The sequence below is a fragment of the Lycorma delicatula genome, chromosome 2 (assembly GCF_047948215.1).
Source record: "Lycorma delicatula isolate Av1 chromosome 2, ASM4794821v1, whole genome shotgun sequence".
NCBI classification, from domain to species: domain Eukaryota; kingdom Metazoa; phylum Arthropoda; class Insecta; order Hemiptera; family Fulgoridae; genus Lycorma; species Lycorma delicatula.
This window is the reverse complement of record NC_134456.1, coordinates 136,484,782-136,507,292: the sequence shown is the minus strand read 5'-3', so window position 1 is coordinate 136,507,292 and position 22,511 is coordinate 136,484,782. Positions and strand designations below refer to the sequence as shown.

Here is a 22,511-nt window from a genome sequence, read left to right as displayed (position 1 = left end):
TTTCCGCACAAGTCCGGCGACTAGTCTAATATCCGAAGCCGGAATAATGCCACTACATTATAGAAAAGAGATCCTTTTTCTGAGATAATGCAATGTAATGTGGGGGGGGGGGGAGGGATGCAGCAAACATATGGACTTTTCCTACTCATATAAATAACAAACTTTTTAACAACCATCCTTTGGCTGCATTATATGCACATCGTGCTACCTATTCCAGATCAGCCGGAATTATGTACCACGAATTAACAAGAAAATACGAAATTGCTATTCTACAGACATTAGCAATTTCTATGATAAAAATACTGCCATGGCTTTTGCCAGCGGTAAATACAAGGTTGGATCTCTCTTAGGAAGAAATAAAAAAGAAGCCAGAAGTGATCATGCAACAGGAAGTTTTATCAACCGTCAGTAGCTACGAACATATTAGAATTTAAACTGACGGTTCTAAAACCGAACATGATATTGGATGCTCCATATATGTAAATGGAGAAGCCCACTTTTGGAAACTGCCAGATATGGCCAGTGCCTATACGGCAGAACTTACTACCATACAGCAAGCTCTTCAGTACACAGAACACTATTACGAAGAGAGAGTGCTAATATGTTCCGATTCTCTAAGTGCACTTGTTGCAATTCGCAACAAGAACATTAAGGATGTCCTAATTGTAAACATCCTGTTCATTTTGTACGTTCTAAATCAACGAGGACAGCGATGCGTATTTATATGGACTCCAGGGCTGGCATTGCTCCATGCTGGCATTGCAGGTAGTGAAAGCGCAGACGAAGCTGCCAGAAAGGCGAGAGTCTGCGGTAACTTGGATGCAAATCCTGTACGGGTGGCAGATGTTAAAACTGTCTAACTAATATAATAAGAAGAAAGAAGTGGAATACTGATTGGAGGAGTTTAAATACAAAATTAAACTCAGTCAAAACTTCTCCATATAAATGGAAAAGCGACGTGAAGTTGACTCACCGAGAACAAGTGGCTGTGATCAGACTTAGAATTGGTCACACGCGAATCACAAATTCATAATTTTTTAACCGGCGAAGAAAGACCAATGTGCGGTGTTTGTAATAAAACACTTACAATTTAGCATCTAATGGAAGAGTGTGCCATATTTGAGGACCTCAGAAAGAGGTTCCGGCTAAGAAATGATATTGCTGCTGATTTGGAAAATGGAAATGAAGAAATAATAGTTGCTTATTTACACGCCAGTGGACTTCTTAAAAGTCCGTAAAAATGAAAATTTAAAGCTGTGTTAAACAAACTCTAAGGGGTAGTTTTTATATATATATAAGGGATTCTCGAAGCGTGGCACGTATAGAGACGGGAGGTAGCCCTCTTGCCTAGGCCGCCCCGGCTCGCCTGCATGCAAGAGCAGGACATTGGGTTGTGTCCAATGATGGCATGTGGGACCCTCAAGGGTGGACTGAGGGCGCGAGGCTGTAAGTATGCGCAATGCATGCCTGCAGCCAAGTAGGTCAGGACTGGGAAGGGCAGCCTCCCTGCCGAGGGGCTTTTTGGCCGTCCTGAACAGGTGGTCAGATTGCTCTTATGACGCTGGGAGGACCCCGATGGGTTACGTCCTACTGGACTGTTTATAGGAGGGAGTCAACTGCCACAGCAGGGCGACTGATATGCTGCTTAACGGCGGTTCTGGTCATCCCAAGGGTGCTTAAATAAATAAGTGAGACAGGTAGAAGGAGATAATGGTATTGTAAAAACTTATATTTTCCATTTATGCACCTTGTGTTATTTTCTCAAATTTTAAGATCGGGGCTCTTTACTCCCCAAAAGTGTTGCTTATTGTTGTGGATTAATGTTTTGTGTATTTTGTGCTTTTAAATAAAAATGTAAGAGCCCTTTACACCCTTACACATGACGATCCTGATGGTGATACTAACCTCTTTTTACGAATGTGACGAGGGCTAATGACCTTAGCAGTCGATGCCCGTAAAACACACACAACAAAAAAAAAATAATAATTCAGTATTGGAACTGTTGTTTATCTAACAATCAACTTTCAGGTAAGGTTAAAGATGTGGGCACAAGATATAGTTATCTCCTGGAAAAATAAAATTAAAGAAATAACAGCAGGTTACGAACCAAAAAATATCGGTAATTGCGATGAAACCGGTTTATTTTTTTGAGCTTTACACCAAACAAATCACTGCGTTTCAAAAATGAAAAGTGTATTGGAGGCAAACAATCAGAGAAAGACTGCTCTGGTGTGCGGTTTTTCGGATGGCACGTTGCTTAAACCATTGATGGTAGGTAAATCTTGGAAGACTCGCTGTTTCAAAAATATCGTTCAGTTACCACTGGAATGGTACGCAAGTAAAAAGTCTTAGATGACGCTTATCATAATTGAAAAACGGCTATGTAATTTAAATGAAAAAATGGTTGGTGAAAATAGAAATATTTTACTGTTTTTAGACTGTGCGTTGTTAACCCTCATGGAAATTATTCTAACGTAAAACTTGTGTTCTTTCCTCCAAACACAACAAGTATAACTCAACCGACGGATCAGGGGGTAATTACATCATAAAAATTCATCATAGGAAACACATTCTGCAGTCGCTAGTCGCCAATATGGATTCATGTTCGTCTGTTCAAGAACTGACGCATAACTGTTCTGGATGCACTAAGGTGGCTCTCTTCATCGTACCAACAAATTACAAATAATTGTGCTAAAAATGCGTTTAAAGAAGCTAGTTTCTGCAGGGAAAACAATAATGATTACGTTCCCGATACATGTACTTTGCGTAGTACAACAATACTGCGTGAATCTGAATTTCTGTTGCATAGAAAGTGGTCAAACATCGGTTAATTCTGAAGACTACGTGGATGTTGGTAGTGATTTGGTAACCAAAGAAGGATCTCAGACTGTAGATGAAATTATTTTCTCTGAAACTAGCAAGATTAACGAAAGTTCAGAAGACGAAGGACACGGAGAGGACACAGAAAACAAAATTAACAGTTTCGGAGAAGCATTGGGTATGGTCGTACAGCTGAAAGAATTCGCGATTCGTGTAAACAGCGAAAATTTGTGGTAGAATGTGTTAATCGCTAGAATATATTATTGAAGATGAAAGTTTCAAGAGTAAATTATTGAAACAGAAAATTGTACTTGACTATTTTAGAAAATGATTTTATTTTAGAATTAGCGTTAGATAATGTGCTTTAGGATAAGTGAATTTTTTGTATTTATTTGTATTGGAGTATATACATGAAGTGAAGTGTATAAATTATTGAAAATGAAAGTTACAAGGGTAAGTTATTGAAACAAAACTGTAATTGATTATTTTACAAAATGATTTTATTTTATTTTTAGGCTAAATATAAGTCTTCTAATTAAACGTAACTTAAATGAAAAACACCCTCTTTTAGTGTAGCTGAAAGTTTTTTGAAAATTAGTGGGTAATATTCTCTGTATGCAGTATATATTCCAAATGTTTGATCTTGTTTAAACTTCATTTTACATTTGTATAATTCATAATACAGGACTCATGATAAATTAGCTCGATTTTTAAAAACTCTGCAAGACGGAAACTTCTTCAAAACGGAATTCTTACTCGGTCCCGTCAGATTCTGTTTTGGGGAGGTTTTAATGCACTCAAAGAAAATTTTAAAGATGCTTCTTGTAAGAATAGTACTATCTACAACAGATATGCTATTTTAATTCAATTATTATGCACAAAGACATTTTTAGGGACTAATCTTTTTCTAGGCAATTTTATATGATAATTTAGCTAAAAATCGGAGAATTAATAAAGACGTCGAATTTTTTGCATTTATTTAATGAATACGTTTAATATTTATTTAAGAACTGCTGATAATCAAATAATTTAATAAAACATTAGTGGGGGTAATGAATTTATAAGCGGGTAGAAATGAAAGAATTTTACATTTTTTTTTTTTTTTTAGAAATTTACTTTTTTTTATAAAAAAGGTTTTTATATTTTGTTTTCAAGCAGCATCAATATTTTGTATGTCTTATTCTTTTTAATTTTTCCCAATAAACACAAAAATCTATAGATTAAACTTTAATAAAATGGTTATAAACAGTTTAAATTCACCGGATTTAAAGTTCTTACAGTTCATACTTTAAAGTCAAAACGGAGAATAATCATCAATACGTATTTTAGATTTACTAAAAAAATTTATAAAGTTTACATAAAACCAAATATTAGATAAATTTTTTTTAATAAGATTAATAAAAAACTTTTTGGAGAAAAATTACATTAGATCCGTTACATTTTTGTTTGATGCATTTTAAAAATTTAAATCAATTATTTTTATCATTCTTGAATGTATTATACAATTCAGAACTCTTTTGTTGTATACAAATTGAATAATTTAAAATAATGCCACTTTCCTAAATGTTATATAAGTTCTCAACATTCAGAAAAGTTGAATTTCTAAAAAGACAAAAGAATATTTTTAGAAAGAGCTGGATGGACTCCTTATCCATAATGCGATCTTTTATTTCAGTTTTTATCCGAGAGAGAAAATGACGGGCAACTTTTAGACTCTTTATATTTCGGGTTTTTCTTCTTGATAGAAAGTTTCTGTAAAATTCATTTCTATATCACGACCAAAACAAAATGAAAACACAAACAAATAATGCAATGATAAATAAGTAATAAAGTATTATAAATAATATAAATACGTAAGTAATTATTTAATATTATACTTCAGTAAATTAAAAAAAATAAAACTGAATATTTTAGTGCATAAGGAATTTAAAGAAAGTGAATACCGTATTTAGTCGCGTAATTCACGCACCTGAATATTTAGACAATATTTAAAAAAAAAATTCAAAAATAAAATATTCAGTCAAATAAATATCAGTGAATACAGGTGTACTTTGGTGGCTGGAGTTCAATTAATCACACGTCTCAGGAATGGTCGACCTGAGTCTATACAAGACTATACTTCATCTTTCATTTCATACATATCATCCTCATTTTATTGGATCGTGATGGAAGTTTGCTCATTATTCACTAGTTGAACAAATTTCAACGTACACATTAGGAAAATAAAAATAAATGTAATTCTCTCACTGATTATCATATTTTATTTTCATTGTAAACTTATGTAAAATAGGTTAGTAAATAATCTTGCATAAATTACGTACCTGCTTTTAGATAAAAAATATTGGTCAAAAAAGCGCGTGAATAACGCGATTAAATACGGTAGATTTAGTTTGTTTGATAAAAAATGAACCCGGCAGAAATGGACAAAATCAGGCCTCTATAGCATGTAAAATCATTAATTTAAGATCAAATTAAATTTCACAAATCTTAAGAATTTACAGAAAATATTTGTTTTTCGGTTCCATCTAGCAGCTGATGAGCTGTGTGCTGCGGGGAGGTCCAGTCGAACGAACACACGATGTTCCACTGCCCAGCTCTTGGGGGGGCCAGAACTCAGACCACCCTGGAACTTAGAGGTCAATGGGAATAATTGGCTACTCGTAAGCGGCGAGTCACTGTGGCGTGAGCCGAATTATCGGACCGTATGGGAGTTCCTTGATGCAGCTTTGTTCAACCGGCATCAGTAGTTTAAGGGATATAAGACTCTTACCACTTGCTGCAGGATGCAGGAAACTACTCTCGAGAAATGGCTGGCCATCAGTCAAATATAGTTCCAAGCGCTATAATATGGTGGGCAGGTACTTACTGGCATTCAGCGACCTAGGCGTGACAGCAAATTAAACAGGGTGTACCTACCCATTTAGTAATATATGACAAGTGAGCGGTGGGTAACGCAAGCGAGTGGTGTAGGACACCACGCTTATTCCGCTCACACAGTAGGTAAGCTCTAGGAGCTAATTAGGTTATTGGTCGCTAAATAGTTTTGAGTCACAGTAGCAGTTTGTGACATGGACATTCGGTCTGTTGCTTTAGGATGCCCATTCTGTCGGAAGAAATGCGACAAACCAAATCTTACAGAAAATATTATTACATAAGGTTAAAAAAAGAGAAGAAATATAGGCACTACAATATCACTCAAAAAATCATTTCAGCTATTCCATCCTTTCCTTACCTTTCTTTTTCTGTTTAGCTTCCGGAACCACCGTAAGGTATTACTTCAGAAGACGAATGAGGATGATATGTATGAATATAAATGAAGTGTAGTCTTATACAGTCTCACTCAGGTCGACTATTCCTGAGATGTGCGGTTAATTGAAACCCAACCACTAAAGAATATCGGTATCCACGATCTAGTATTCAAATACGTGTACAAGTAACCTCCTTTACTAGGATTTGAACCTTAGAACTCTCAGTTTCAAAATCAGCTGATTTGCAATGACGGGTTCACCACTAGACCAACCCGGTGGGTTCCTTTCCTTACCTAAAACCAAAGATTGAGCTAAGTCTAGCATGTACTATCCTAGATCTGCTCAACCAATTTGCACTCGGCTGTAAATTAGTTTCAGTAGAATACCGCATATGATAAGAGCCCAAAATCGCCTCCGGCACTCACTCCTTGCGGGAGGTTCGCTCCTAATTATAAGGGTTTCTGCCCACTCTGGACGAAAAGGGGCGCGCGTTACGGAATATAGGCTTATAAGCACATCGTTCTGTCGAGTTCCTACCATCGAAAATTCCTTTGGATCGGAACGGAGCCCCAAAATTCACACTCATCATGTATAAAAGTTTACTATTTCCGTTCAGATTACTAGAATAACCCAGTAACAAATGATATAAGTCCGTATATTGCAATAGGTAGGAGGGTATTAAATTAAAATTTTAATTAAGCATAACAGTTAAAAAAAGTTATTTCAAGATTTACTAGAAATCAAACTTCGTTTTAACTATTTAGCTAGTTTTCGTTATAACTATATACCACTGAATGAGTAAAAAAATAAAAAAATAAAACAGATCAACTTTCGTTTGTATATAACTACTATATGTATATATCTAATGGTATATATCTTTCGTGTTGTGTAATATCATTTGTATGACAATATTACAAATTTGGATTTATTTTACGAGTCTGTTCTAGTGAAGGGACTTTTTATCCGCTATGTTGATTAATACTAGGGCTGATATAAATTACCATACAGCAAGAAACTTTTTGGCTATAATTTCTGTATACCTCAGGCTTTATCAGGAATTGTAAAATTAATTAATTTTTTCGTTAGATAAACTCAGCAAACTGGAGCATATTTGTTTGTTCAGTAGACTGTTTTTATATATTTGTTTAAATAATAATTAAACACTCTAAAAACTTATTCGTGGGAATATGATATGAAACTTTTGTAACGTAATGAAATATCAGGCCTGATCGAGATCCAAATCCAGAACTTTTCGGTTGAGAAGCAACAGCTCCGCTAATCTATGGTCAAATTATTTCAAGTAAAAATGGGATTAAATGATGGGGCTTATATGTTTAAAAACGAATTTATCAACATTTTCGATGATTTTTACTAAAAAAAAAAAAAGACTGCCTTGCTAAACCGAAATTTGCAACCACACTTGTAAATGCGTACCTCAATTATAGCTTGTTTGCTGTAAATTTTAAAATAATGCTCGGTTATATATTTTTTCCATTTAAAAATCTTTTGTAAAATATAGCTACGAAAAAATTCTAATATAATGAAGGAGGTAAAATAAATTCATTTTATCAACGAAGTAGAAAAGTCTACTGCTCTAGGAACGATTCATAAATAACTTTTATAATACGTAACGTTAACCAAAGTTATTGTATTTAGCGCACAAAACACCGTTTTGCCGAAGTAAACAAACGCAAATGAGATACTGTGTTATAATTCAATCATCTATATTTACATGTTGATTAAGTAAGTACAAAATAATTAATGAAAGTGTAATTAATTTTCCCACAGCATATTGTCATCAAATTTCATTGCTGTTCCACACAACGCATATCCAATATTACATACAAGAATTCACACACCCATACCCTTACTAATGTTAAATTTATGAACGTGTATTTATCGACACATAAACACTGCATACAAGACATAAATCTGCCGAACTTTTTTTAATTTATGAGTTCATATTAATTTAAAACTAATTTGATTAATTAAATGATTATAGTAGATTAAAGAAAACTATAGAAAAATCTAAAAGTAATTTCAATACAATTTTGTTTACAGTTCCTTACTGGAAATGATCCGTGTAAATACAATTATAAAATGTCTGCCACACTACAGTTGCGTGATAAACAAATATGGTAGACAAATATGGATTCTGGCTTCTCGTTTCCTTGCTTGGTTCTTTAATAATAAGTTAATAAGTATCTGTTAACTAATATTTAAAATTAACAAAAACAAACCAGAAACAATCTAATTTCACAACTACAAATTTAATCTGATAAACGAAAATTTGTATAAACGCTATTAATATTCAGAAGTTTTCTGTTAATTCACCAAATTTATTAAATGGTGTTTTTGCAACATATTCAATTTTGGGACTTCGCTTTGGGTGTAAGCTCACATACGTAAACTGGTATATCACAAAATGCTTTCAGAACCTATTAATGAAGGTTTGTGGAAAGAAGACTGGTAAAAGTTTTTTATACTGCGAATTTTAGATAAGTTTATTTCATGCGTTATATAAAAAAACTCTATAATTTAAATAGATATTTGGCCGTTTGTATTTTTCAGTCCCAAGTTGACATTCCTAAATAGGTAGGCCATAGAATACTGGAATTTTGGTTGCGGTAATAGAAAATAGCAACTAAGAAATCTCACTGCGATTTTTGTCAGTGTTTTTTATTCTACTAATTTTAACAGCAGAAAAACCGTAAAATTAAATTTTCAATTGAACTAATTAAGTATTTTTATTTTGATAATATGCTTTAAAATATTTATAAAAACAAGTAGAGGGAATTATTTCAGCCAATTTAACTTATTTTGAGAGTGTTTATGAGGTACATTCTTCCCGTAATTACAACATATGTAGTTGCAAATATTTTTCAGCATCTAAAGCGTAATTTAACATTTTACGTTGAAAACAACGGAAATGATGTATAGAAAACAAACGAATAACAAACGAATTTGTTACTCAGTACTTCATTTCTTCATGTATTTAATATGTATTCATTTCTTATGTAGAGGAAAGGATTACAATTTAAGTTTCATTTTGTTTGCGCTGTAAAAATTTGATACTAACAAAATCTAACTGCACCGTATCATAACAAATTCTATATCTTATGAGAAGTCATGTTCTTAAGTATAAATCCTTTTAATAATATACTATCACAGATAAAACAAACAAAAAATTGTTACTGACAAATATACAAATATAAATATTAACTATCACTTCTAATTTTGACTAATTTTAAATAGCTTATATTCCTGATGATGGCGTGAAATATTTGAGAATATTTAAAAAAAATTAAACTTTGTTGTTAAGAGGTGGTTCTTAACAAATTTTACGACGAGGGGTGATTTAGGTTAAAGTAATATAAAAAAGCTGAAAAGCGGTATTAGCTGAAAAAAGCTACACCACATTACTGAACTTTTTCAACATTTACATAGAGGGGCAAAATTTAATCTCCTTTCACTAATGTATAAAATTATTTTTACCCTTACAAACTTATATATTTTTACTTATTTATTAATCTTCTTATTAAAGAAAAAAAAAGTTAAACATATTTTAGAACTATTGATGTAGTAAAGACATTTTTTTAATGGTAAAGTAGATGACACTCCCAAATCATTTTAAAAAGGATTGATTCTTACTCTGATACCGCCTTCTTTAAAGGAAAAAACAAAGAAGTTCCACGCCAATTAGACTGAAACAGTAAAAAATGAGAAAAATTGCAAATATTAAACACTATATATATTTAACCTAAATACCTACAAAGTTTTTTTCCCCTGCGGAGCCGTCGTTCATCCGTGCTTGTGGGGATGGGAGACGGTGATAATGCACGGGAACTCTGGATCCCCCCAGCCTGCAGGGACTCCCGTGGCTGAGCTGCATAATGCTTAACTGCGGTACTGGCCCTGGGAGGGGGCAGTACGGTGAGAAAGGGTTTTTTAGTTTGTAGGGTCCGGGAATACACAGGCTCTTAATGTCATCCAGCCGAAATCGTGCAAGTCCGCACGCTCTAGGCCTGTTCAAGCGTGCGTAAATGGCGTTTTTTTATCCGTTGACTCACAAAAAAAATTTTAATATCAAACGTTTTCTTAAATATAACATTTTTTCACTGAAATATTTCTATTACTTTCCCGGGGAAAATAACTAGAATAGTTCTGTTAAAGGGGAAAGAGTGGTCAAAAATGTTTTTTTTCCAAATCTTTATATATTAAACCAAAACAAAAACTTATTAATGTATGTAGATGCGTACGTACGTACGTGTGTGTATCGAACTGCTTTTTGCCTTGTATCTCAGAATTAACCAAACTGATTTTCTTCAAATTTGGCTCAAATATTTTCTATGTAAGGGGCACTGATCTTATTAAATTAAAAAAAAATCGATTAACGGGGATATCGCAAAAAACCAATTGCGACCTTCTTTAGAGGCGATTTAGAGAAAACTTTATTAAAGAAATTTTTTTTTTTTTCAAAAATGTATACAAAAAAGTTTTTTCAAATATTTAAGCGTCACCTATTAAAATTGAATATATGATTTTTTCTTTTGCTCTGTCTTCCTTCGGTTTAAATATTTTTCAAAAATGTTTTAAAAGTTTTTAAAATTATAGACCCCGGACCTAAAATCGAGAAAAAATGTGTGAAATTAAAAAGCTATGCAAAGGTGACTGTGGAAAATTTATGTAGTACTTTACTAATTTGTTTTTTAATATCACTTGCTGGAAAAAATAAATTAAAAAATCCGGGGAAAACTTTTCACAGTTAGCAATACTACAACAGTAAATTAAGACAATGCGATTTACTTCTTAGTGAAAATGTATATTTCTTATAACTAGCCCGAAGAATTTGCAAAAACATTTTTCGTTCTTGTCCTTTAATAATAAAGCAGATCTGGTACGTGTGTTTTGTAAGAGACTCTTGTGATGTTGTTAACTACAATGTGCAGTTTGTAGTAAGTACTTACTTATTTGTATTAAGTTAAATCTTACTCTTAGTAAGTATACGTGAAAGACAGAAAGGGAAGAGAGAGAGAGAGAGAGAGAGTGAGAGAGAGTGAGAGAGAGAGAGTGAACGAGAGGACACTATGCCAGGGAGTCTTAAGTTACTCACTCTTCTGTTCCTCTCACTACTTCATATCATTACGTCAAATAACTTAGCGTGAACTCTAATTAGCCCCCGTGCAAAACTTGATAAGCCTAACTTTCAGAATAGTTCTAAACCTCAAACAGTCCTCCTTTTAAATAAACATACCGACAGTATAAGACACTCACTCTATTATTAATGTATTAATCTACATATTATTTCAGTAAATAAAATCCGTAAAAGTTAATAAAAACTGTTGATGGATACGAACAATAATTAAGTTTAATAAGTTGCAATTAAAACATTTTTACATCTCGTTGTAGTTATTTATTTTCACAAATAAATAATGAGTTTTTTATCGAAAGAAAATACCTGATTAACGATTAGGTGTATGAAACCTTTGTAATATGATTATATTCCTGAAACCGTTCATAAAAAGAATTATACTTTAAAAAACTATTTATAAATTAAAAATTCGCATTAACATTATCAAATTTATGAAGAACGTTAGTTGATTCTTTTTTATGTATTGAAACACGACTTATATTTCTACAGGTATCGGTATATATATTGAAAACTTAGAACGGTGCTAAAATCCAGAAAGATTTAAAAGCTTAGTTTCGACTGGTTTTAATAGCAAAACTGTGTATAGTTAAATCTATATTATTTGAGACTTAAGATAATTAAGAGAAAAAAAACGAACAAGTTTATGTTATTATGCACTATTAATTTCTATTTACAGCAGAAATAATTAAATTGTTTTTCATTGCATGGAGAAGATACACACACACACACACACACACACACACACACATATATATATATATATATATACTAGCCAACCTGTCTAGTCAGAACCTGGACCCTCGGGGCTTAGGTCAGCACAGGCGAATCCCGGAGCCAACTCAGGGGCTCCTCGGGACCTACCCCATGGCCTCTGAGCTCCTTTCGCTCGCCATTCTCAAATTAACAGGGGGACCGGTGTCCTGGGCACTCGCAGAGCTCGCGTCGGTCGTCATTCCTTTCTACACAGAGAGCTCCACCCACTGGACCTCGCACTGTAGGTTATCCTCATGTTTGTGAGACTAATACTGATAAATAATAATTATAATATTCAGGCTTTCTAGAAATCGGAAAAAGAAACTATGTTAGAAAAGATAGAATAATAGTAACTGGTAACTAAAGTACACACACCTTTGACGACGTAAAACTCATAACTTATTTCTTTACCATGGTGGCAAAAATATAATAATGAAGTAAAAGGATGAACCTATTTTTTCCTTAATGAATATCTTTAATTCACAAATTCACCCTCCTTGGGGTGAAGGAATAATGAATATTTTTAATATCTTAAACTTAAAGGAGCTTGGTCGATGGCTTAAAACTTTCCCTGGGATAATACGAATTTATCCTACAATTTTGAAAGTAATCGTTTGGTTGGTTCTCGCGTGATGGGATAACAAACAAACAGAAAAAATATATAAACTATATATATATTGTTTATATAAGTTTTTCTGTCTGCAAATATATATATATATATATATATATATATTTGTATGTACATTTTCGAATAATTGTCATCTGATAGATCGAAAATGTATCTGATGCATGCAAATGTTAGCCTCCGACCTATTAAAAAATATCCCGTTTGAATTTTGAAAATCGGACGATTGTTTGCAGATATAAGAGCACCCCATTATGCCTTCCAAAATAGCGCCCCAGGGGCACCCCGTTTGCTCCCACTTGATGGCGATGATTGGTTTAGCCTCCTACGAGGTGCTCGCATATCTCACCACTCTAGCCTCATACGCAGTACCCACTGGAAGACCATTATTGTTAAACAGAGATTTTTTTAAATTTATTTAATACCAGCATACCCAGCAATCCTTCGCTATTGCTAGATTTGAGTAAATATATATCTATCTATCTATATATATATATATATATATATATACGTAGGTTAAGTGAACACAACTGAAACTTTGATAAAATATTAAAAAACTGAACATTGCGAAAGTTCACAAAATTTAACTTTTCACTTCATAAAAATGAAAGGTTAAATTTTGTGAACTTCCACAAAATAAATCCAACTGTCAAAACAGCACTAACTATCGCATTTAATTCAAACTAATTGCTAAAGACAGTAGCCGGTTCAAAGAAGCCCTAACTTTCTTTCTACTGGTCAGATCGAGGATTTTAATAGCTTTAAACCTTCTCCGGACAATACGGATCGTTTTGCAAAAACCCACCGTAAATCGGTCCAGTAATTTTTTAGTCTGTAGCGACACACATAGAACATTATTTATATATAGAAGAAGAAAGTCTGTATGTATATTTGCTTGTTTCGTAAACAACTCGACACCGGCGCCATCTAGCGGGTGTAGTTTTTCAAAAAAAAATTCTTTGAACTGATTTGAATCATTCAGTTCAAACCCAGCTCACACAGTGATAAAGACCCAAAATTCACAGTTTGTGCTTCGACCGACAAATCTCCACTACTACATTATATATAATCTTTTTTCAAGATGAAATATATCTAGATCTCATTACATTATAAATTTTATTTTCTATATCCAATCTGTCACTCATAATATTTTTCACAAACTAGACAGTTTTAGTTATAGGCTCCTACGAACAAGCTATTGTGAATTATTTATCTAAAAAACAAGTATTTGATTTCTAACAATACATGAAATGTACGAAAATATACTGAATGTAGAGTACGAGGAACGGAGAAATTTTATTTAAAATAATGGAAAAAAGATTACAGTTATATTTTATTACATTTCATCGGTTTCTATGTTTTTTAAATGATTTCATTAAGTGATTTTTTGCGTTTTGAGGAATTTGTAAAAAACAATTGTAGTTAATATAAAATTTTTGCTCATTCTACCAGTAAAACACACACACACACACACACACACACACACACACACACACACACACACACACACACAGAGAGAGAGAGAGAGAGAGAGAGAGAGAGAGAGAGAGAGAGAGAGAGAGAGAGAGAGAGAGAGAGAGTGAGAGTGTGGAGGGGAGGGAGAGAGAGAATGTAAAAATAAATTCTTAAATTTTTTACTACAACGATAACTGAGCCAATTTAAATTGCCAACTAACTAGAGGGAGCTTGATTATTTATCTCATTTCATTACGTTTAGTTTCGATAAAATTCTCCTCATATCTTATTCAATAACTGCATTTTATCAATTTTCATATTTCACTATAAATTTAATTTTATTCAATAATATTTAAACAAATAAATTGTGATCTTTAATAAAAAATAACCTTCTTGAATAAACTATCTATAAATTATCAATAGTTTTTTAACAAACATGAAAAAGTAAAATTTAAATTATTAATTTTGACAACCGGCTTGATAAATCTAGAAACATAGTTTTACAATAATCTGTGCATAATAAATTTATAAATCTAAATAAATCTATAAATAATTAAAAAAGAATACTTTGATTTTATTTTATTGCATATAAATTTTATGTTAATCAATTTCATGTTATTATTTTCCTATGTAGAACCTTTTTGAAGATACTATAAAGCTTGTGCGTGAAACTACAACAAAAATTCGTCACATATGTAATAACAAGGCCAAAAGACATTTTATTAACAGAAAAAATACAATCACTTAATCAAAAGATTAATTAAAATTACGAACACCATACCAGATGCACGTAAGTCACGTGCATCACTGTAAGTCACTTATAAATCAGTCTTATAGCCTTAATTCACTTATAATTCCATTATACGCGTATCTTACTAAGATATTGTAGGTTTATAGAACCTTCAATATTAAGTGACATTAATAACAATAAAAAATTCTGGCAACAAAGTTGCCAAAGAACTTTCCTCTCATTGGTTATTTATTCTTACATACTGGAAAGATAATTATACATGAAAAACGTTATCTAAGATGTTTTTTTGGGCTAGGAGTTTTTTTTGTTTTTTTTGTCTTCAGTCATTTGACTGGTTTGATGCAGCTCTCCAAGATTCCCTATCTAGTGCTAGTCGTTTCATTTCAGTATACCCTCTACATCCTACATCCCTAAAAATTTGTTTTACATATTCCAAACGTGCCCTGCCTACACAATTTTTTCATTCTACCTGTCCTTCCAATATTAAAGCGACTATTCCAGGATGCCTTAGTATGTTGCCTATAAGTCTGTCTCTTCTTTCAACTATATTTTTCCAAATGCTTCTATCTTCATCTATTTGCCGCAATACCTCTTCATTTGTCGCTTTATCCACCCATCTGATTTTTAACATTCTCCTATAGCACCACATTTCAAAAGCTTCTAATCTTTTCTTCTCAGATACTCCGATTGCTCCGATTTCACTTCCATATAAAGCGACACTCCAAACATATACTTTCATTTATGAAAAGTATATGATAGGAGTAATTTATGATAAAGTTTCATTATAAAATTATCGTTTTATATTAAAATAAAAAAGAAAAAACAGTTTAAAAAATTTAAAAAATCAATAGTTGTTTATTTTTTCTGCACCCCACCTCTTAAATCATCTTCCAAGAAATTTTTTTGATTTTTCTAGGTTTAATGGAAGAAACTAAAAAAAAAAAATTCACTGTACATCCAATAAAAAGTTACCTAAGTGGGTGGAGGTAAATTATGATGAAATTTTATTTTAGTATTATTATTTTAACTTTTAATAATACTCATATTAGAAGATTAAAATACCAAAAAATTTAAAAAATTCAAAAAATCGATATCTTTAAAATTTCATCCGCTCCTGCTCCCACAATATTGATCCCAAGGTATTTTTTTTTGGTCACTTGCACTACTAGTATTTCTAGGGGAAAAAAAATCGTAAAAAAATATTCAATAAATAAAAAGATAGCTTTTTTCGATTGTTGGGGAAGTGGCAGTTATTTTGGGCAATTTTTTATTAATGGTAAGATAAAAATATTCTGAACTTAATGTAAAGTGGGGTTATGTTTGCAAAATTTTGAGAAGACTGATCCGAAAAACTATTTATTCGACCCCCTGAAGATATTGACCCCAAAGTTTTACAACAAATTGTCCCATGTACATGAGTCACTGAAAAAAAATTTCAACAAAATATTTTTATCCATCAAAGGTTATTAAGCTTCAAACAGGCCCGTATGTACGAGCTTTACTCCCCTCAGTTTTTTGAATCCCTGGGTCATGAAACGTCGAGTAAAGCAAGAAAAACCCTTGCTCCATTTTTTGACTGATTACCATGCTTTCCTTCTTACAGTATAGCTCTAGAATTATGGTACTAGGTAAGTAGAACTTGATTTTAAAAAAGAAAGAAAGAAAGAAAAGAATTTCTATTAGTATTAAATATGAGGAAAGTATTTTTGATTGTAAATTCAATGCAAAGCTTAATAAATAAAAACAGGTACTTTATTATTATGTTTACTGGTATTTCTTCTTTATATTGTATTTCATTACGTAGTTTATAATAAACTACGGATGCTGATTATAAATTTGTATGTATGATTTACTATTTTAACATTGTACGTTTAATTATTTTAACCTAATTTCGCAGTGTTTTTCATTGTACAATAGTTATATAAGTTTAATGCTTCAATTCATTAATGTTTATATTAAATATTTAATCTACTTTTCTTTGTACACTTCGTACAACTTTTTCTTTTTTTATTTGGATATCTACATTTTCTAGCTTACATATTTTTTTCTGTTAAGTGAATTAACTTTTCTCCGTTATTTAATAATCATGTACTTCCTTAAGGAGTAAGTATACAACTAATTTAAAATGCTAATAAAACTTAAAAAGAAAAATAATTATTTAGCAGAATTGTACAAGATAATTTACTAAGCTATAAAAAATAAAATTTATAAAGGGACAAGAGATGGGCGGAGCTGATGATAGTAGCTATCATTCCTTGCTAGTGACACTTTTGAGCCATATTTCAGAGTGCTGCTTTAATTATTATAATCGATCTGCCGAGAGAAATATAACCATTGTGCTACATGATGTTGATCATAATTAATGTAGTAATTCTACAGGTCTATTTAAAGTAAAATAGGTAACTGGTTTTTATTAATAATAATTTTAAACTTGTGTTCTATTTTAATTAATAATTTTCATAGTTTATTCAAATATATATAAAATAACAAATTATCTACACTTTACGTAATATTTTGAAATCGACGGTATTTAAGTGAACGATTTGAGCGCGATTCGAAAACAGCAGCTGAATACTTTACCTCCATATACAACCTCGACCTCTTCTAAGCAAATTCTGAGATTAATAAAAACATTTCAATAAACGTTTAACTAAAAATTTATTTTGATTTAAATTCAAATTGTTTGTTTTTTCACCGGTAAAATTATATCTACTCGTTTATAATACTGGGGGAGATTCGCGAGAGAAAAAAAAATTAAAAAGCAGCTCTAATATTTTCGATGGTTTTACATCAGGAGAATGCAAATAACCACTAATAGGAGGAGTTGTAAGTGCAATTAAATTTTTTTTTAATAAAAATGTCTCTTAACTAGCTTGCAGGTAAAATTATGAGAATATGCCAAAGACAGATCGACGGCCATTTTGATGAAGTATAATTTTATAACACTTTAAATGTTTGTATCTTTTTAGAAAGTATATTCTTAAAAAACTATTTCTTATGAAAAATTTATGGAATTTTAATTCTCTTTCAATTGTGATATGTTGTCATATGCGATCAGTAAAATACAATAAAACAGTGTCAGAAATTTTAAAATGTGATGTCTCATTAATGAAGTGGGTCTCTTTTTGGTTAGTTTATAGTAAATAATTTTTCTCTTTAGTATATTGAAATTTAATTAATTAAAATTGTAAATTTCACACACACACACACACACACACACACACACACACACACACACACACACACACACACACACACACACACACACACACACACACACACACAAACACAAACTCGCGAGCGCGCGAACAAACACAATCATGTGGGTTATATTATTACTACTATTATTATTATAATAGAAGTGGACCTATTTAATGAGTATATAAAAGATATTTGTAAATTTTAAAATGTAGAATTAACTTAATCAAATATGATCACAAGATAATCACTGAGTTTTTAAATTATATTAAATTAATTAAAAATAATAATAATTATAAAAATCTTAAAATCTATGTTAGTGAAAAGCGAGATTATGAAATGAGTGCAGTTAGTGCTTCCTAAACTATGTGAGTGTAAAAAAGGATAGGTTGTGGTGACTTGCCGGCATACGAACCACGGACGGCGAGTCGAACCCAATGCTTGTCAGTTCCTCTCTCATTTTTTACTACTAGGTAATAACTTCGTGTATCTGATGGATCCACTTCCCTCACGTACAATCTTGCTTCGTAGCAATCTTCTCTTCCATCCTGAAATAAAGTGAAGTGAAAATATTTTAGTAAATTTGGAAATACTAACACATGAACAGACCTGCATTTAAATCTAATGACAAATAATAGAACCAAATAAAAGTAATTAAATAAAAATAATTACTAAAATCTCTGTGCTAAACATCGAAGAAGAAACATAAAAACATAAAAAAACTTAATTTTATAGTGATAAATATATATAAGGTTATTTATTCTACTTCAATTTTTAGTTTCCATGTAATAGCATTTAAGCAGTGATTACAAATTATTAAATAATTTGAAACAGGTAAAAAAAGTTTTGTTGGTCTACTTTAAGGAGGAATGAGCTGAGAAATACATAGTCTACTTTATTTCAACATTTCCTCTGTAGGGCTCGACCCAAAATTTCCTTGCTCGTTTTAAAAGGAAAAAGATTTGTAATTGTTTATTTTGTATTTGTATTCTCTTATCCCTAGTTAGTCTTATTTAAGCAATTTTCTACAAAATTAAAAATAAAATTTTGTGAACTAATCAACTCTTGCTAACATTTTAAACTAAATATTTCCTTACTTATAGCATATTCTACAGAAAAATGTATTAAATCAAAAGGTCAAAACTGCGTAATATTTTAATAATTTTTATGAAATTCTTTTAAAATTATTAGAATGGGTCGTGGCCTTCTAGTGAAAGATGATTTTTAATATTTTCTAAATTAAGATTTTACACTTAATTATCAAGGAATATAACAGTAATTTTAAGGATCAAATGTCTGTCAATCAGGATAATAGGTAGTAAATACATAAAATCATTGTGATATCAGGATTTCAGGCCTTAGCGTGACAATGAACGACAAAGAAATATTAGCGTTTTTTCTTAAAAAATTAAAATTAAAACTCATATCAATTGTAAAAACCTATCAAGACATCCGTATTAAATACAATTAACGCAGAAGTGTGATAAAGGAAACATCAGCAGGTCATATATAAGTGCCTAATCTATTGTTAAATCCTTTCGAAGAAAACTTAAATAATAACATATGACGTCATAGACAGAGCAAATTTAAATATCTCCAAAAAAAGAAAGTCCTTAAGTTATTATTCAAAGTACTGCATTCAGTAATACTAGCATCTTGTTGTCCTATTATTCTCGAAAAACTTCCAATTTTCTAGAAGCCAATTCACTATTCAGCCAACTCATGAATAGAAAGTCTGGATTTGCAAATCATCAATAAAGATTATAACATAGGTTCTGGTGTCAATGCATTATTGATATTAGGACATTGAAAAATCTTCCATCTCGAACGTCTTAATAAATTTTTTAGCATGTTATGACTGCCCGAAACACGAAAATTAAGCAAATATTGAATAACAAACATATATTGTCAAAATACATTGGACAAAGTAGTAGGGATATTTGTTAAGTTCATTTGGATGAAATTAACGGAAAATTTAAATTAAAACTCATTATTAGTTCTAAAAAACTATTAACGCATCTATGTTATCTAGAGTTAATACAGAAGTGAGATGAAGAAAACAGCAGGACGATCGTTTCCGTTTGGAAATATATTGATACGTATATCAGGAATATGGAATATATTCAATATTCAGCCGTACTATTGGGTGTGCTTTAACAGAAAAAGATTTTTAGGTATTCTATCTCATAAATATTAATTTATTACCCACTAGTGCTACTTAGGCTTTGTATAGCAATCGATCGTACCATTAGAGAGGAATTCGGATTGATAATTTTTAATTATACATTCAAATTGTTTTAATGAAACTTTTTATATAATCTAAATAAATTTTTGTCTATATAAATATTTTTCTTTCTTTTCCACTTATGATAGGTAAGAGACCGGTTAAAAATCCAATTAAAAGATTAATTACATTTAAATTTCCTCAATAATGGTGTTCAACTAAAATCATGGATTACTAAGTCTATTTAAGACTTGCTAAGATTAATGCTGGTCTTTGATTTTACTCAAAACTCATTATGACTCAGTAGAATTTGAAATATACATTAATAGAAAACACAGATTTTCAAATTCGTGAAAAATTGATTTTTGGTAAAATAAATGTAAACATTTTCTTTTGTCTTCAGTCATTTGACTGGTTTGATGCAGCTCTCCAAGATTCCCTACCTAGTGCCAGTAGTTTCATTTCGGTATACCCCCTAGATCCTACATCCCTAAAAATTTGTTTTACATCTTCCAAACGTTGCCTGCCTGCACAGCTTTCCCATCTACCTGTCCATCAATAGCAAAGCGACTATTCCAGGATGCCTTAAGATGTGGCCTATAAGCCTGTCTTTTCTTTTAGCAATATTTTTCCAAATACTTCTTTCATCATCAATTTGCCGTAACACCTCTTCATTTGTCATTTTATCCACCAATCTGATTTTTAAATGTAACTGAGTGATTGGAATGATATTGGGTAGTGGATTTCAGAAAAATATTTGTAATGCAATTTAGTAAGATATTAATTTACGTAAAAAAAAGTATAATATATCTTTACTGCGGTATAATTAAGAAAACAGTAAATGTTTATTCTCAAGTAAATTGGACATTACTAAGGAACACCGAGTGAAGTTCCATAGCTTAACTATTGCAAATACAGGGGTTAAAGCTAGAAAGCATGAGGTCAGGAGTTGATAGCCCCATTTTGAGTGCAATTACCTAATAGGCCCGCAAGAATACAAGGACGAGAGGGTGCAGGATTTCCGGACGTTCCTATTCCAGAGAATGCATAGTTCTCGTTGGACTAGCATGATAAATAACATCGTTATTAAGAAACAATGCACGTCCCATTCTGCACAACTTTGCGACCAAGTATAAATTGTTTAGTTACAGTTTTTGTTTGTTTTGTTTATTTTAATTATTATTATTATTAACTCTGTTATTTACTGAAAAAAATAGGATTAAAAAATACAGAAGTATGTATGTAAATATAGTAAAGTACAGCTATTATTAAACTTAGAATAATAGTAATAAATTATCAAAACAAATTTTATATAAAATAAAAGTAAATATCGGCAAAATAAATATAACGTGAAAGCAAATTTGCATTTATTAACAATAAATGTAAATTTTAATCAATGTAAATATGATGTATGTTTATTAAAACATATTTTTAAAAAAACATCTACTGTGTTTTAAACAAATAGATTATATTGAAAATAAATTATAAAAATGGGGAAAAACCATCAAGAAAATAAAAATTAAAAAAAGACACTTTAATTCAGTATATTAATATTTTAAACGAATCGTATTATTATTTTATGTGAATAATTATCTTTAAAAAAAATCAGTCTTAATTAAAATAAAAATAATATTATGTACAAAGCAAAAAAGTACACATTTATACTCCTACAATAAAATAAAAATGTTTTTAATGACAAATAATTGCAAATTACATTTACAAAAGTATCATTTATAGATACTATACCACTATTTTTAATCAAAAATAAAATTTTATAAATCGTCTTACTTATCTTTCAAAGTTAAGTATTTTAATCGAGCTTAACTTTCCCTTCTAAGGTTTATGAAAAAAAAAAAAAAATAGACCACAGAAAGCAACGAAGCAATTTGTTTTCTTTGTAAATATTTGATATTTATTTATCCAAATCCTACTTTTTATTTATTAGTTTGTAGCACCAACCAATACGTAATGAACTGTTAATGTGTTAACTCGTAGATAAGAATAACGAGATGTTGTTAAATTAAAAAAGAAAGAAAGAAAAAAAATATAGATGATCGTGAACTTTCAGAATTTTTTTGGAGCTCTTTTGCAACTAAATGTTTTGCCAAAAAATATTTGTAGTTGCTAATATCTTATATATTACTTTTCCAGTTGTATAGTAATAAATTTATTTTTGAGTTTTTTTAACAATGAATTACTCAAAATTAAATAAATTTCATTAGTTAAGCGCATTAATATTGTAAATAATATAATCATGATATAAATAAGAGTATTTCTCAAACATA

General features: G+C 31.0%; 1 protein-coding gene across 1 annotated transcript in view; it reads right to left on the bottom strand.

Annotated features, from left to right (window-relative positions):
* The window catches only part of LOC142319955 (irregular chiasm C-roughest protein), a 431,511-nt gene that overhangs the window by 69,100 nt on the left and 339,900 nt on the right, over positions 1-22,511 (bottom strand). The window contains 1 exon segment of the mRNA XM_075357633.1: positions 18,406-18,550. Coding sequence (XP_075213748.1) covers positions 18,406-18,550 — 145 coding nt within the window.